The following is a 16,848-nucleotide window of genomic DNA, read 5'->3' on the forward strand; positions in this document are numbered from 1 at the left end:
GCAGCATCTTCTTCGATACCTCCAGGACATCAGCTTTATAATCTAGCACTGGATTGCGAAGAACTAGTCCTCTTTCCACACACGCCTTCGTGCACTTTCACCTCAAACCAGTTGCCGCAGAGCTCTCCAGATGCAAGCACACACGAGGTCTTCTTATCTTTCTGAAATCATGACCTTGCCCTAATTTTTTGACATATTCTAGGCTCATCTCATGAATCCGGAATCCGATGACGATAGCCTGGAGGTTGTTTCAATCGTATGTACGAATATTAATAACGCGTATTTGTCTATCATCACCTAATTTTTACGGAAACAATAACGATTGGAGTCGGCGAAAGTAATGACCACATGTGAAGAGCTGCAGTCGAATCGCCAGAATTTAGAGAACAAAGGTCTCCCTTTATTTCTTCATTTTCAGTATCAATTCTATTCTTCTTATTCAGAAGTACGTCCTGACATTCCAAACGGTAGTCTGCACATGGAAGAAGGTGGCAACAATTCAACATGTGCGACTGACAAAAACACATTGTCCCAAAGGACTATCGAACAAGTTCGGATCCTATGTGTCTATGCCATGTTGATATAGATACCGTTTTGTGAATTTCATTGACGTCGAGTTTTTGTTAATTGACTTCGATTAAAACTCTTTCTTTATCCAGCCTTGTTCTATACTCAGGCAGTGACGAAAACAACGCCTCAGTTGGTTAGACTCAGCACCAAATGTTAGAGGAGCAGTGTACTTGAACTGCCAGTGAGTTTATGTCTCTAGATCTGTTTTGATTATTACTAAGGACCCTTTCTCCAGGCCCTTAATCCATAAATATTTTCACAATGAGGATGCGCGTCAATGCTTTACCACGAAGCTGTGTGTACCGTACCTGAATTCGGTGCTGGATGGCCCATCGTCATAGGCCTTGCGATTCAGCGTGGGAGGCGCAGGTTCTGTATATGTGTATTAATTGTTTATCACGCAATGGTTAACGCATGTGGTGGTCCTGATACACATTCTGCTGATACCAAAGAAAATCTGTGCCTTGACGTCTCAGCCCTATTGACTGAGCGAACATAACCATTTGTGATGATTATTCGAATTCTATGATCGAGAGGAGCAGGACCATGATGCGTATGATAAAAGCTATGAACTAGTATGTGGATTGAATGTACCTTTGCTCGTAACATGACTAATATACCTTACCAGACACCAATCTCCAAGCATCCAAGCTCCCATTGTCAAGGAAATCAAACTGCACGTTATACTTCGTTGTCTTCTTCACATGACGCCCGAGTAGATTACTCAGGACATTATCCTGACAACTATCAAATATCTATCGAACATCTATAATTCCGCAGCCCTTGTTCTCTTATTGCCCGAGTAGATTACTCAGATAGATAGCTCAGGACATTATCCTGGCAACTATCAAACATCTATAATTCAAAGCGCAGCCCTTGTTCTCTTATCGTAACATGCTTGAAGAACGATTGGATTTTGTCTTTCTGCGAGGATTCCATTCCCAGCGATTTCTTATTGTAAGTCTCCTGGTAACTGTTGTTCTTCTCATTAACATCAGAGCAAGAACAAAGATATATCTCTTTCCTATTTTGATAGATGTCATAACATGTATCAACGACTGCCTTCAAAACCTGGAGCTCCAGAACCCAAAACCTCTGACCCTAAATCAATAACTTAGGTCCAAAGTTTGAACGTCAAGCACCTAGTCGGTATGGCGCCACGGTATGTGTGTGCGGGATTCATTGCAGGAGACTGAACATCCTTACCTCGCATCTAGACATATCATATTTCCAAATTCATTCTCGGATGATGTGAAGCCTCATCCTCTCTTCATACCTCCGGATGAGAATGTGTTTGGAAAAATAACTCATGGAATTAATATTGAGAACGTCCTCCAGATCGAATCACCCGACACACAACTTAGTCAATCAAACCAAGATTCCTTAAAGCTGTCGAACTCAGACCGTCAAGGTGCCAATATCAATGATGACGTAGTTGTAGATGAAGGCGACAAGCTGCAACGATCAACGTCGACCCCCTTTGGCAAGTGCCTTTCAACCTTTTACTCACCTGCATGATAACCGGACACTCACTAGGGCCTGAGAGTCCCATTCCGATAGGGACCCAAATTAGCAAAGCTGTAAACCCAGATGAGGATATTTTCAAGTGGTTCAACAATCGGGAACGCCGATTTCACGATTACCACAAATGTGGCATGGTAATAGAATACTCAAACCTTAGACTGAGGTCACACCAAGCTTATGCAAGGCAATGGATGGCGGATCAGGAAAGTAATGGCCGAAACGGTGGAATCGTGGCAGATGAAATGGGGTGCGTCTGTACAATTGTCAATCATTCAGCCATTGCTCATTACATGCAATACTTAGTCTCGGAAAGACCATACAGACTCTTGTCCGAATCTATGATGATAAATTAAGAGCGCTTGCCGCAGGTGAAAACCTGAGCCCGACCCTGTAAGTCGATTGAACATTCTGCGGATTGTTATCTACTAAGGACTGTACCTGTTAGTATTGTTGGGCCGAAATCTATCCTTGTTCAGTGGCATGAGGAAATCCAACGCTTCTTTCTACCTAATAAGAAACCCAGTTGCATCATCTATCATGGTCCCAATCGGGATGTTAAGTATAGTAAGTCCTAGTATATGACTCCTTCGACAAGTGATGACGGTCGGTTGAATTTTCTAGCTCTGACAATCTTGAAGGAAACAGACATAGTACTCACCACGTATGGGACTCTGAGTAATGACTACCAATATATCGAAGGTAGTGAACATACTTCTGTTACTAGTATTTTGACATCCGGACTGATAGTGAACATTAGACGGTAACTTGCCAGCGATATCTCATGGTCTATTCAGAATAACTTGGCGTCGTCTTGTACTAGGTATTACTGTTCACTTCTTTCTGTTTTGAGCGTGACTTTTTGTATAGATGAGGCACATGAGATCCGAAATGTTAGTACAAAGAAAGCTCAGGCTGCCTTTGCTGTGAATGCGGAGCACAGATGGTGCTTGACCGGAACACCGGTGTGAGTATTTTTCGATATAATATGCTTTATGTGAACAGCGCTCAGAATTTGTCTTACAGGCAAAACAGAATATCTGATCTTTTTTCCTTGTTCCATTTCCTTCGCATTAAGAATTTCTCCAATGCCCAGTGGTTCAAGAGCAATATAGAGTACCCAGTCACGAAGAATGATAAGAAGGATGCAGCACAAGCTAACAGACTTCTGAAGGTTTGTTTTGTGTGTTTTTGGTATCTCGGGTGATTGAACGACTCCTTAGCTTGCACTCAGTCACATTATGTTACGACGACTTAAGACTGACTACGTCAACGGTCTTCCCATCCTCGTACTTCCAGAGCTCAAGATCCAAGTTTGGGACTGCGATCTTTCAACACCGGAACGAGAATTTTATGACGCATTAGAAACGCGAATGCAAGAAGTTCTAGGAGAAGTATCCAAACATCTGGAACGGGGCAACTTGCGCCTTCACAGCACTGCTTGGGTCCTGGTTCTACGTCTACAGCAAGGTAAAGCTACAATTCGTATTCACTTTCTGCCGTCAGCTCACATTAAGACCTCGAGCTTGTGCACATCCCGCTCTATTAGCAGATCAAACAAAAGTGAAGTATGAAGATGGTTCAGAGAATGACAACAAATGCCCTTTGTGCAGTGTACGGCTTGGTGGTTCAATCGGGAATGAGTCTGCTACACATAGGGAGGCCTGTGTGCGCTTCATCGAAACAGCCAGACGGTTTGGAAAAAACGAACCTTCGAGTAAGATCACAACTGCGCTTTATATCTTGCGTGAAATCAAAGCTCGACCTGGAAATGAGAAGACGATCATCTTTTCTCAGTTCACCTCGGTGCTCAATCTCATCGAGCCTTTCCTGAAAAGACAGGATATACGTTTCTCCCGACGTAAGTAATGATGTTCTTGCGCATGGACCTGTTTGAGTCGTATCATTCTAGTGGATGGAATGATGGACATGAAAAAGCGCAACCAGAAACTGATCGCCCTTCAAACCGACCCCGATGTTACTGTCGTATTGATTTCATTGATGGCGGGAGGGACTGGTATGGACAAGTTTTATATATAACAGCATACCTCAAATAATCTGACACGCAGGGCTCAATATTACAACTTGCAACAACATTGTTCTATTTGATCTATGGTGGAACCCTGCTGTTGAGGAGCAGGCATTTGCTCGTGCGCATTGCATAGGACAAAGCAAGACTGTCAATGTTTACAAGCTTATCACACAAGACACCGTGGAAATGCGAATCATGGAAGTGAGCCTGTTTCTTTGCCGTGCTCTGTAAATGGAATGAATATCACCTGAATAGCTCCAGGACAAGAAAAGGAAGCTTGCCCTCAACGCATTGGTTTGTGATGACAATGAGAACATCAAGGAAGTCTCGAACGATGAGATCACTCAATTATTGGGTTGACTGAAGTAGCACCGGGACAATTTAGGTGGGACGTATGACGAAATGTGGGGCGAAATGATGAAGGGATCGAAATAGCACATGTAGCGAATCCGCCAAGTCTATTCTTTGGATGCCGATATGTTTTCTTCGTTTAAACTACCGTCCTGATAAGTCAACTAAGTGGGGGTAGCGTCGATTGAGGCCCTGAGTCTTGATAGGAAAGGAAAAAACCGACACGGTCCCATTCAGGGACAGCGGGCGGTAGGATTCTAGGTTTTGGATTCTCAGGACGCCAACCAGTGATCAATATGTACATGCATGTCCTGGAGAAGCCTTGTACATGTGGTATTGATGGAAGCTACGCAGCCACGAGCGTCACCTCGAAATGCTCCCTTTGGCAGTTCCCACGCATCTAGATCTGATGATGTTTGGTCCAAGCTCTCTTTATAGATAGTGACAGCTTTCGATGTAACTTCTGGACAGCACCCACATACAAAACGGCCTTCAACGGCGTGGCATGTGAGAGAAAACTTACTAGCTTCTGTCTCTTCTCACTTCATGCTCGTCAACCTTTCACCTTCACATATCATTCATCGAAAGCACGGATGTCGACCTTGTAACGACTCTCGTCCGTCGACAAGGTGAAGAGTTGCTGAAAGTGCGAAAGGATTTGGAGGAATCCAAGGTAAGCGTAGTAGCTATTTTCTCTTCCCGGGGTGTAGCCTGTTCATTCAATGCCAATTTTCATTCAATGTATTATGGTTGACCGGAAACTCTACACTACGGCTGTACATGTCGATGTTGTCTCCACATCCGAGAATGCTATAAGAACATCGTTGCAATGGCAGTCGAAATTTATGACGATGATATCCGATTTAGTTTCTCTTCAATTCGAGCACAAAGCGTCATTGGCCTAATTGAAAGCCACCTGCACGGAACTGCGTGCCACGTTGAGATTGTTCAATTCAAGAGATGTCCCGACGACTGTTTCTTTGCTCGAGCTCCCCATCTCGAATCCAAATTCGGCTGTACTGACAACTCCAGAAGATCCAGTAGATGGTTATACCAGCGAGTCGTCTATTGCAAGTTGATCTTTTTATATAATTTATAAGATTACTGATTATGAACATACGTTAGAGTGATATCTCCGTCGATAAAGAAGAACTTGAACATGATGAAAGTTATAAAACGCATATTTCCGTAAATGTAAGCTCCTATGATCGTTCCGTGATTACCGTGTATCCATGTTGCATTTTCTCTAACCAGCGTGCTTCTATTGCAAAGTTAGTCGAAGTCGTGGCTGGAGATTTCATGGACGTCCCTGCTGTAGAGACAGAACTCAGGTCGGTATCATCACAGGATGGCGTACTCGACGATGTTCCCGCAGTCAACGACTTCTACGTGAGGGGGATGATCACTCAAACGATGCGAAGGTGAGTTCACGATTCGACTGTCCTGTGCTGCCATTATGAACTAACGAATGGTATCTTCATCCAAGGTCGGTTTTTCCGTTCCTGGAACTGTTCCTCAACCTCTAGTTCTCTTATCGGCGTCGACTGCGACTCCCGTATTGGAGACCACAATTGGAACTTCGGACACCGTTCTCCCCGCCCCCTTGGCCCCGGTCGAGACTGCGACTGCCGTACCAGACGACACCTCCGGGTCTGACAAGCCCAAGTACAACGAGACCTTGATGCAGCTTCTCTTCCCAAGCCCTCCTCTCCGGCCTTCGGGAAGACGCCTGCAGTGCCCGAAAGCTTCAATGCAACCTTTAACAGGCTCAACGGCGCCTCGTTCTCCTCATCTGTACTTTCGGGTGTTCTTCCTCCCGGTTTCCATCACACTCTCACACGTCACAGCTACAGATACCTTCTGCTACTGCTTCTCACCGTCCTTCGTTTTTTCACCATTCGCCTGTCAACGGTGCCGTTATTACTCATGCTGGCAACGAGGGTGATTATGCAGTACCTATGGATATTTCCCCTCGAACCGAATCTCCCGAATACCCTCCACTAAATGGCCATTCTCATGCCAATGGTATGTCAACTCACACCACGGACCCCTCCCTCTCGGTATCTCAATCTCAATCTACTAAACTCGGCAAATTCTCAGGCTTTGGGAAAAAGTTTACTAGGCAGATTCGGGTCCGATAAACACGCCACAAATTCGTAGAACCATGAATTGCCTCCCGTACACGATGTTGGGTCGAGCTCTACAGGGTCCTTGAAGCGTACACAGTCTGACGGGTCAGATACACGGTCTATGCGCGGGGAACCTTCCTCTCCACGAGACACTCAAACCCCCTGTCCATCATGGTGATGGTAAACGGTTCACGGAAAAGGAAGCTGAACATAATAAGAAAGAAGCCGAACGTCTCCGGATCCATCGTGAAGCTGAGATCCAGCGTCGGGCTTTGGCTGAGAAGATGCAGAGAGAGCAAGCGAGCGCTGTGATGCAAATACGTAATTTCCTCAAGAACTCTATGAAGGGCGCGAAAGGCGCGACTGGGATGGGAAAGGAAATTGAGTGGAGGAGCGGAGGGAGTGAACACCCGAGTATTCGTGTATCGTATACACAGCAAATGTAGCATCATCAACATCAGCACCAGCAGCAACCGACTGTCGGACCAGCGGCAGTTCAACCAAGTCTATCTGCAGTAGTGAAAGGGAAACAGCCAGGTCCGATTCGCACCACGACGAGGGATAGAGATCGTCATGTGAACGGCGTTACAGTTTTTCCTAGATTACACCATCCACATCCTTCACATCTTCCAGTGGTTGGAGTCGGAATTGGAGTCGCAGGGCCTAGCAGTACTTATTCACATGATACTATGGACTGGCGAGACAGCGATCTACCAGGCAAACGGTCGACAAAAGTTCGTTGAATGGACCTTGACGATGATGTTTCTTCCATAGTGTCCTCTTCGACTGACGTCCATAGCACAGGTCGATCTTCTAATTCACATATGTCTCAGCTCTCACACATGTCAGCGATATCATTCGCTTCGGTGGGTACCGTGGATACGTTCAACACGTTCAATACGATTGGTTCATCAAATACTGTGGATTCTGTGGGGAGTGATCCTAGGCCTGGTCCAACCAGGCCATCAACGTCAAGGATTCGAAATAGACTGAGTTTGCTGGGCTTGAATAGGGTTACTTGGGCGGGGGCCTCTTTGAGACCGTCTCCTGATAATTTCACTACTACAGCTTCTGCTCCACCTGCTCCACCACCTCCCACCAATTTTCCGCCGAATTTCGCATTTTCGCATTCTTATTCACCGCATTTGCATACGCATACCCCATCTCAGCACTCACACAACTCGTACCACTCATGCCGCTCCACGCATACACACTCGCTCTCTACACCGGCCTCCGCCCGGTCCTCGAACTCCTTTAATAATGTGCCTTCTTCCGTTGACAGTCAGCTCGTGCATGATTTTCGGAATTTGGCGTCGATGGATCAAGAGCACCTTACAATGGCAGAGTCTCCTCCTCAGAGTATTTCTCCACCTCCAATGCAGCTGTTATCCTTGTCATCGCCTTCACGTTCACAGACACGGTCTCAGTTCCAAATGTGACACCCATACCTCTGAGTTCGAACGCCATTGCTGCGCAGTCCAATGGAACATCTTCTGTTCCTGTTCCTGTTCCTTCGACATTTACTGCACCTGCTTCACCCAAGAGTCCAAATGCAATCCCTTCAAGCTCCAAAGCCTCCGCCTTGGTCCCGGCTCCGACTACTACTCCGGTACCGCAGAGGACAAATTCGGTTACTGCTAAGCTCAATGGACCCCCGCCTGTGATTGCTAGTTCTTCTGTGCGTCTTTCCTTTCTCGTCTCTGAACTGTTTCTCATCTGTGCTTCAGAGTAGTGTTCAGGGTTTCGGTCCTGCTGACACGCATCCACTCAGCGAAACTGATATGCACGAAACTATCAGCTGTCTATACCTGGAAGGTTGAGATATGTGTGTGAAAGTAAGTGACCAATACCAAATACCAGGTATCATTTGTTCGTTTGTCTAACGTCTAGTCAGGTGATCGGAAGTCCCAAGAAAACAAATTATCACATCTCTAAGACCCCTGAAGTCTTATTGGCATATCCTTCTGGCCGAAACCTAGCGCTCGTAACGGTGTCAAGAAGTGCACACGAGGTTTCTTCCAATCTCACCCAATTTCAAATTCAGCAGACAATGGAAAGGGCGAACAGTGCGACAAAGCACCTCTTTTTTCTGGTTTAATTTCAAGGTGGAGTGAGCTATGAACTATCTGTCAATGAATACAACTTGCTTTCAGCGAAAGTGAGTACTTAAGTTATGTTCATTTCATACATGTTTGAATCTTGCTTCGTACAGACAAAAAAGTGTGTACTCAGTGCGGCGAAGTCACTTCGGTATCAGGACATCCACGACCAAAACCAATATGCTCTAGAATTGCGTTTTACTAGCGATAGCAGTGCCATCGAGGCTGCTATGAGGCAGGCAGCTACGAGAAGAGGGTTCGTGTGGTTTGGTGAAATCATCTGCACTTTTAGTGGGTTTAGACTTGTAGTTACTTATATATGCACCGTGTTAAGTTAAAGCGCGAATTGTATCTATATACAGTGTATCTAACAAAAAATCCAGTCGTTGCAGGTGGTATCCTTGGCCAGGAACAGATCTCATACCTGCCTTGAAGCTGCTAGTGTCTGGATCGGACTGGGAAGAAGGTTGGCAGTAAAGATAAAAACGTGATCGGCTCGTAGCGAGCAGAGTGATAACTGCTCTCAGAACAGGAACGTAATGTGGTGATACGAATCACGGAAAATGATTTTCGACATCGTATTTGATGTTCAGCCCCAGTTCTCATACAAAATGGCAAGTACTTAGAGAGTACTGTATCGTGATGGTCTCATATGAACCTCTTTGTTGATTGTACTGGAAAGAACACGTCAATGCGTTGCAATAATAGATATTAGAACAATCGTTGAATGGTATGGCAAAGAAACGAGACAAAGTGGTCCAATAGCCAACATAAAAGCCCAAAAGTCAGATTAAATGAAAATGCATTTCCCAATTGTAACACGCGAGAGCGACCATATAATTCGCCCAATGGTCCCATGAACTTGTTGTAAGGAGGGCCTGCAAATGAATTAGGGGCGATCGGAGGTAAACTAAGGAAGACCCAGAAGGCGGGTGTACCTGAAAGCAAGTTTCTACATCTGAGTGGGACAAGGATGTAGCCAAGGTGAGTGAGGGACCAACGCATACGCCGAGGCGTAGAGAAGGAGTTAATTGCACCCGTAATGTCAGGAGATGATGGCCTGGACGTGAACACAGCGGAAGAGTAATTATTATCATCCGAGTCAAAACCATCGTGCGGACGGAGATGGAGGTAGGTTGGTGTTAGGCGGTGCATGGAATGGCAAGTCGATAGGTGATACGTATCTTGGAGACCTTGATACATCACTTCCGGCAGCGGGTTCTTCATCTATTGGCGTGATGAGAGGTGGAGTAATGTAATAGGCCAGCTATAGGTTCAGCGGTTCGGAGAGGGGATGAAACGATGGGATCACCTCGCGCTGTGAGCGTGTCTCCGACCCCCGACATCACGTAATATACTACCTCGTTCACTGCCATACACCGGGGTGGGGTAAAGTTTCCACGCTGATATGACCCATTTTTATTTGAGTCTATAATGCAGTAATTATGCATTTTCAACTGTAAAGTACTATCAGTGATGCTGAGACTGGACAGTACATTGTATTCAGAGAAAACACATAGAACTACACAGTGATTGCATCTGAATGACACTTAAGTGGGTCTTCATAGCATAATACAGTTGTATTTCCAAATAATAAAGCTCTAATACTAAAACCCACACTTGTGTTTGACTTGGACTGTGACAATATCTGCAGGATTAAAGTGTTTCGAGCTTCACCTTTGTATAGCATTTCAATAGAGCTGAATGATAAGATTGAAAGATAACAATATTCCGGACCTCTGGAGTTAATTCCGAGAATATCAGAAATGATTTAGCATATGTCCCTCATCCGGAAAGCCTTCCGAGGTACAGCATGATTTCCATCAAAGGTAGCACATGGTACAACAAGACCACATGCTACTCCGAGATGCAGCATGATTTCCATCAAAATCAGCACATGCTACAAAAGTTCCACATGCTACAATGATTGATATCAGTTGTTAAGGGTTATTTTGAGGATATATAAGGAGGGTGCTGGCCTCTAAATGAGAACAAGCACTTTCCCCCCCCACTTCCGAGAGGATTTGGTTGGTTGGTTAGTAGCTTCTGGCTATAGTGACAAGTGCACTTTAAACAAAGATGATACAGTGTTAACTCCCACTTTAAACAAGTTAGAGTTTAAGAAAGATAGAAAGAAAGAAAGTTCAAAGTCACAGATTACCATTATGCTTCAGAGTTAATAGCAGTCAGAGTGCTGTGAGTAGTGCACACTCTTTCTGTGGATTGTACTTGTAGTGTATAATACAAATCAGAGGTTTTGTTCAGTTCAGATAAAGTTAAAGAAAGATTTAGCATGCCCGAGTTTGATAGAATCTCGAGAAGAAAAACTATTCAACCTTAACATTATACCCACATGATGAAGATATTTGTAGAGTTGCAGTGTGATCTTGCTTTTTCAATGATAAACCCCCTTGAACTTAGTGTTTGATGATGGTTTGTGTTGGTGTTGGTGTGAGTGTTAGAGCTTGCACTAGCATTTTATGCATAGCCCAGAGTCAGCATATCAATGCTCGGAGCAAGTCCCTTGACATGCACACTACAATGTGCATCTGCACCAATAGGGATATCGGTTTCCGGTGAACGCATCCTTCATTTTCCGTCTGTTCCATAGAATACAGTGCCTGAGCGTGGGCGATACCCGACATCCAACGCATCGCCTTCCTTGAGCGGAGACCCAAAAACCTGAGTGGCAAATAGACAGTTGTGAGGCTTGTCATCGTATGCGATGAAGTAACGATTAAATCCGGCTAGAAGAAATGAACGATAAGGTTCAGTTACCAACCTGATAGCAAATTGGTGGACTCTGGAAGATCGAACATCTTGACCTCCCAGTAGTACTAGTAGGCCTTCTCGAGCTTCGGTATCTCAACGTCATGAAAGTTGAGATTGCAAGCGTGTAACTTGTAGGAAGATAGTTGCGTTCTATTTCATCGTGCTACAAATCACCCGGACTTCGAGGTCGCGAGATGATTTAAGTGCAAGATCATTTGTGCATTCTCAAACGAAGACGTTACTATAAGCAGGTACTGAAGTTGTCCCACGGTTTCAGTACGGTGTGCATAGAGGGTCAAAATACACTTGCCATATGCCTCTTATCCGGCAAACACCAAGGATGTAGCAGCAATACAACAACTGCCTTGTATTCGTGTGTACAATCTGCATCGTCAGAATCCTGGTCCTGACTGGGTTCCTCGAGCAGAGACGCAAGTCATTTCAAATGCCCTCAAATTTTGAGTGACCGCGAGTAAAATTCCTACAAATTGCCTGCTTATGAGTTTTGCCTTGTGTTCCAGATTTGACCCCGTAGAGATTTCGAGCCGGTTCCCCAGACGATATTCGCCAAAGCACCTGCGCAATGCGGCTCAACCTACTGAGATACAAAGTTAGGCACATTCCCATAGCTAGTTTAAATAGTCACGCACATCCATGATATCGTCAAAAGAAATGCAGTACCATTCACCTTGCAATTGATTCCTTGCCCATCCAAACCTGTCAAATACGTCCATACAGCACAACAAAACACCAGTATGACTCAGCTACGTGCGGTCCACAAATGTTGCTGCAGTCTGCAGTACTTGAATAGTCCCTCCGACGCACGGGGATGCGGTATGAACTAGTGATACCTTGGATAGGATAGGACAGAAATTGGCCGATTCTGTTGACGAGGAGTTGAATCTTGGAATAGTACAATCAAGTATTATAAATGTGATCACTATGAATACTACAAACAAAAATTTGTGAAAGGAACAAACAAGAATCGCCAAACATGCGGCTCACTAGTTCCGCTCTCAGCAATCACATATACGAGCCTCTGAACATAGCCCATCGCTTTCTTCGACAAACACAACAGCCCTTACGATCATGGAGTCTGCCTCCAACTGCCGGGAATCCAAATACGATAGAATTAATGCCCATCACATTCAGTGCCTACCTGCATAACAATTAGCGAGCATATTACTCTGGTGTCGCTCTCGGAATCCTTACATTGGTTCCCGGCAATTGATGGACATTATCCACAAAACGAAACTGCCTGCATAACAATTAGCGAGCATATTATTCTGGTGTCGCTCTCGGAATCCTTACATTGGTTCCCGGCAATTGATGGACATTATCCCCAAAACGAAAAATTCGTGGTGTATGAAGTGTTCGGATGTCAGCAGTCACCGACATATTCAGGTGTAGCTCGGGATCAAAACAGGTTAGGTCTCTGGAATAATCACCTCTCTACTCATTAGCATATTTGACTGAACATCATAGCAGTAATTTTTGATCAGCCTCTGTCGATTTGTTGGCTGAATATTTAGTTTCGGTCCACGGTCATGTCACCACTTGCGCATCTTCGATTCATCTATATCGTCCTTCATAATTTGAAAACCCGGCTCATCTCTTATCGTTCGAGCGAACCAAAATCAGCTTGCAAACTGCGATAGTCCTCTACATAATGTCGGAGATGGTAGACGTTAGTGCAGTGCATTCCACCGTGGCGTATAATCACCTCTCTAGTCCGCTTTTTGAAGGCTTGACAGATTAATATTGATGAGAGCCAGTGAGCCATGTTTCATTCCTATGGGATAATAGAACCAAGAACACTAGGCCGCTCGTGATTATCCACTTGATCTGCACCATTCCTCCGCTGCATCCTTGCTGTGAAGACATGAAGTCCCACATGTGCCCGAGCCGACTGAGACGAAATGGTGCATTGTCTTGAACATGGACATGTCCTATCCTAGTTGCTGGAAGCAATCAAAGTAGACGAAGTTTTGTTTGGAATTCGGGATATGCTTGGCCGTGAATTCGTTACCCCAAAAGACTTTCCGGCGACGTGAAATGGAGGTTGAGACTTGGACCATAGAACGGGTGGTTCACGAGGGATAGACGCGTGGGTTGTTTTTTTGGGGCAGAAGGGGCGAGGTTGTCCATGTTGTTTCTCTTTCTCTTGTGCGATGGATATAGATTGAGGAGAATAAGGGTGACGAGTGCCTGTATTTGCAGCCATCGACAAGCTAGCGAAGATCCAGACAAATTGCGTCAAAGGATACTGGTCGAACTCGAACTTGGATTGAGCACGTTGTCATTTCTCGCTGGTAATCTACTTGCGCTAGATTTGAGAGATTCTAGTCCATGTCAATCCTGAGTAATCTTTCTTCTTGCAGTACTCGCCGTAGTCGGAAAAAAGATGAGTTTCTTATTTGAATGTCTAGCCAAATTCACTCACTTGTTCTATCAGTCCACTATTAGACGGCTCATCCAGGTGACCTTCCTCTGAGGTTCTGAAATTCAGTAATGTCGGCACGTTTCCTCGAACTCGGACAAGATCATCGTATCAGTGCTCAAGACTAGTTAATCAATATCCGGTATGTCATATTCTCTGTGATCTCGTGAATTTGTGTGAATTTTTTTCTATTCAGTGGTGATATTGCCGGACTGCTATCCGGACATATTCGACTACTTTCCTTGATTATTGAAATTCTCACCCTTCTCTATGTGGACACGTCCCATAGATTCTCCTGCAGATTTGAGTTTGACTGCTGCCGGAAAAACAAATATGGGAGACGGTGGGTTAACTGAACCAGAATTATCAGGTTCTTGACTTGCCAAGTAGGGTACCGTGTCCGAGTAGACGCCGAACTATTTAAATTTCTTCGTGCTTCTCTTCTTCCTCATTCACAAATTTCTCCTGAAAACCAATGTTCGTTTGCTGCGATTGCCTTCAGTCCTTCACTGGACCAGAAAAACCACTTACAACCATACGCCGAGCCAGGAAGAAGGCACTTCAGTACACCACCACCAATAGGCGATGCCATCGCCATTGCACACAAGTGCGTTTGTTTCTTTTTCACTTTTTCACCAAGAATGCTAAACGTCGTTACCATTCAAACACGATATATATAAGGCTAACACGGTGAGAACAACGAGAACCTGGATTTACCTCTTACTAACGACGCCTCATGATCAAGCCTACAGTGGTACGTTCTCTAAGGCGCCTTCGTCGTGACTAGGGCTTCATCATATTTTGTAGCATCGAACTATCACTCGCCGCATGGTTAGTTTTCCATTTGTGCCATATATGTGTTGCTTCGAACGTTGACGAGCTTTCTGCCAAAGAAACGTGAGGGTCCTTTCCTAGAAAGTGGTATGTATCAATGCTCATTATGGCTCGTGCAAAGTCGTTTTTAAAGCACTCTCTAGACAGAAAGAATGCGTATAACCTGAAGATTTCGGCAGGTCCCTCTGGATCCCACAGTACAACCCCTTCTATGACTACCGATTGAATAGTACGAATATCGACTGTGTATGTTCATCTGCTGCTCCTCATTGTCCATTCAATTGACTTTCTAGTATAGTGTCGCACGGCGCTCCTACAAAGTTCTGAAACCGCTTCATCTCTTCTACACTTCTTGATCTATTTTCTGTACCTTACTGCTCCTTGCTTTGCTGTTGTGAACGACCTATAACTTACCTAAATCTATCTGCTTGTACATAGTCTGTAAATATACTGAACCAGTACGTACCATCATCATATACATCGTATAGTTTAAACAAAATTGTATGTCTGATTTCCATCGATAACAATCGAAGTGGGGTGAAAGACTAAAGTTTATCAAAACCCAGTTTAAGGTTTTGATTCATCCTGAATCCTCAGAAGACGTACCTGGATATTCTACGCATATGTATGGAACGGTAGCGACCACCAGCCCTCCAGACTCCGTGTATTCATTCGTGAATTTCACTTGTCTTACCATGCAGGTATGTACAATTAAATTGAAACATTTCTGCGCTCAACTTGTGAGAATAAGCGCTCAAAAGAATTCTCGTGTAACACGGGTGCTCTTATCTACCTATCGATGCGAACTGGATGGGCACCGCGTACTCTACTTCCTCTTCTTGGGAGAACAACTTCACCTCTTCTCCTTACGAGCCGTGGCAGGGTCTTCTCTTATTGGCTATGTGCGCAACTTTTGTACGTCATCGTTCTTCTTTTCACTGACCTCTGTTGCAGTTCCAACAGTGTCCTCCGTGTATTCTCGGTGACCCACCTCGGCTACCTTGGTCCTCCTACAGCTTTCAGTTATCGGTCAATGACCGTTCCTGCTCCTCTATGACATACATTTCCTATCCGAAACCTACCTGGTACTTTTCGTAGGCAATCCAACCAACGTGGCTGTCTGTGAAGGATTTGCTATCAATAATGCCGCATTCACTGCATATACCATCTTACCGTTTCTTGCTTGCAACTTGTATGCTTCCTAGCGCTCCCCTTTCAGTTTCGTGACAAGAAGCACATTCCTCGCAAACTGCGCGCTACAGGTACATTAAATCCAAGAAGCGTTCTCCGCGATCCAGGTGGCGCCATCGTCGGAATCCTCCTCCTCGGAACATGCTTGGTGGTTATTATCATCGTCAGTCTCTTCGAAGTTGACATCTGGAAAATCAGTTCACCGTTTGCGGTGGCAAAGCTCATTTGACTTTGCCTGGGACCATGACCGTTTTACGACCGGAAAGCCCCCACATCACGGTCATTCGGATTTCAATGAAGAGATGACGATCCCATGTATTCGCAAATCCAGCGAGCGATGACGTCGCCGACGGAAGAGGGTCCGCACCGCAAGGTCCAAACTCCAATGCACGCACCCTTACAAATGCTACAGCCTCAGCCCAAGTTATGGACAGAAACTCGCCGGTTTCCTCAACCAAATCATCTAAACTCAGCCAATCCGTCGAAAATTTCCCAAACACCTGCCGTCGTCTCCAAATCACACATGACGGGTTGGCTGCCCACTTTTCCACCTTTTTTCACTGCCCTACCGCTTTGTAGATGACGGAAAGAGGGACCAGGAGGAGGAAATGCAGAAGGGCGGAGACTCTTGAACTCATCAGAGTTACCTTGTATAAACTGCTAGAAAAAAATTGAGTGCTTTGAGTTCAAGTATCTGACAATCCCAAAGTATCTTCCCGACAGTTCGCGTTCAACAAAGTATGTGAAACTGAGTACTGGTCACTCATTGCCGCCTGTCCTCTACAACATTTATCTACTCCATTTCATTTGAACCTACCATTCACCTTATGACGCCCAGAGTATGTCTCAATCCGTGTCCCAATTGTGATTTAATAACGCGCGGCTAACTAGGAGGAACTACATGCAAGG

The 16,848-nt window shown here is 45.0% G+C and overlaps 5 protein-coding genes across 5 annotated transcripts; 4 read left to right on the forward strand and 1 right to left on the reverse strand.

Moving 5' to 3' along the window:
- Positions 1 to 2,957: 2,957 nt before the first annotated feature.
- C8R40DRAFT_1007635 (SNF2 family N-terminal domain-containing protein) lies at positions 2,958 to 3,235 on the forward strand (the record flags this gene model as incomplete). The annotated part of the gene is made up of 2 exons (XM_046222818.1): positions 2,958 to 3,058; positions 3,118 to 3,235. Coding segments are annotated over 2 exons (219 nt in total), but the record flags the coding sequence as incomplete, so codon positions are not given.
- A 629-nt stretch (positions 3,236 to 3,864) lies between these two features.
- C8R40DRAFT_1041719 (chromatin remodeling complex subunit) lies at positions 3,865 to 4,354 on the forward strand (the record flags this gene model as incomplete). The annotated part of the gene is made up of 3 exons (XM_046224013.1): positions 3,865 to 3,952; positions 4,004 to 4,108; positions 4,161 to 4,354. Coding segments are annotated over 3 exons (387 nt in total), but the record flags the coding sequence as incomplete, so codon positions are not given.
- A 2,992-nt stretch (positions 4,355 to 7,346) lies between these two features.
- On the forward strand, positions 7,347 to 8,423 carry C8R40DRAFT_1169091 (uncharacterized protein; the record flags this gene model as incomplete). Its single annotated transcript, XM_046231316.1, has 3 exons — positions 7,347 to 7,962; positions 8,019 to 8,281; positions 8,331 to 8,423. 3 exons carry the CDS (start codon positions 7,347 to 7,349, stop codon positions 8,421 to 8,423), a joined length of 972 nt encoding a protein of 323 aa, XP_046087645.1.
- Positions 8,424 to 11,291: 2,868 nt separating this feature from the next.
- Positions 11,292 to 11,521, reverse strand: C8R40DRAFT_1169092 (uncharacterized protein; the record flags this gene model as incomplete). Its single annotated transcript, XM_046231317.1, has 2 exons — positions 11,292 to 11,449; positions 11,485 to 11,521. The coding sequence occupies 2 exons, from the start codon at positions 11,519 to 11,521 to the stop codon at positions 11,292 to 11,294; spliced, it is 195 nt and encodes a 64-aa protein (XP_046087646.1).
- Positions 11,522 to 14,650: 3,129 nt separating this feature from the next.
- Positions 14,651 to 15,805, forward strand: C8R40DRAFT_1068360 (uncharacterized protein; the record flags this gene model as incomplete). The annotated part of the gene is made up of 9 exons (XM_046225999.1): positions 14,651 to 14,668; positions 14,722 to 14,745; positions 14,808 to 14,835; positions 14,918 to 14,994; positions 15,187 to 15,206; positions 15,237 to 15,249; positions 15,282 to 15,449; positions 15,494 to 15,663; positions 15,703 to 15,805. 9 exons carry the CDS (start codon positions 14,651 to 14,653, stop codon positions 15,803 to 15,805), a joined length of 621 nt encoding a protein of 206 aa, XP_046087647.1.
- Between the last annotated feature and the right edge of the window lie 1,043 nt (positions 15,806 to 16,848).

This window comes from Lentinula edodes (assembly GCF_021015755.1).
Source record: "Lentinula edodes strain Le(Bin) 0899 ss11 chromosome Unknown C8R40scaffold_12, whole genome shotgun sequence".
NCBI lineage: Eukaryota > Fungi > Basidiomycota > Agaricomycetes > Agaricales > Omphalotaceae > Lentinula > Lentinula edodes.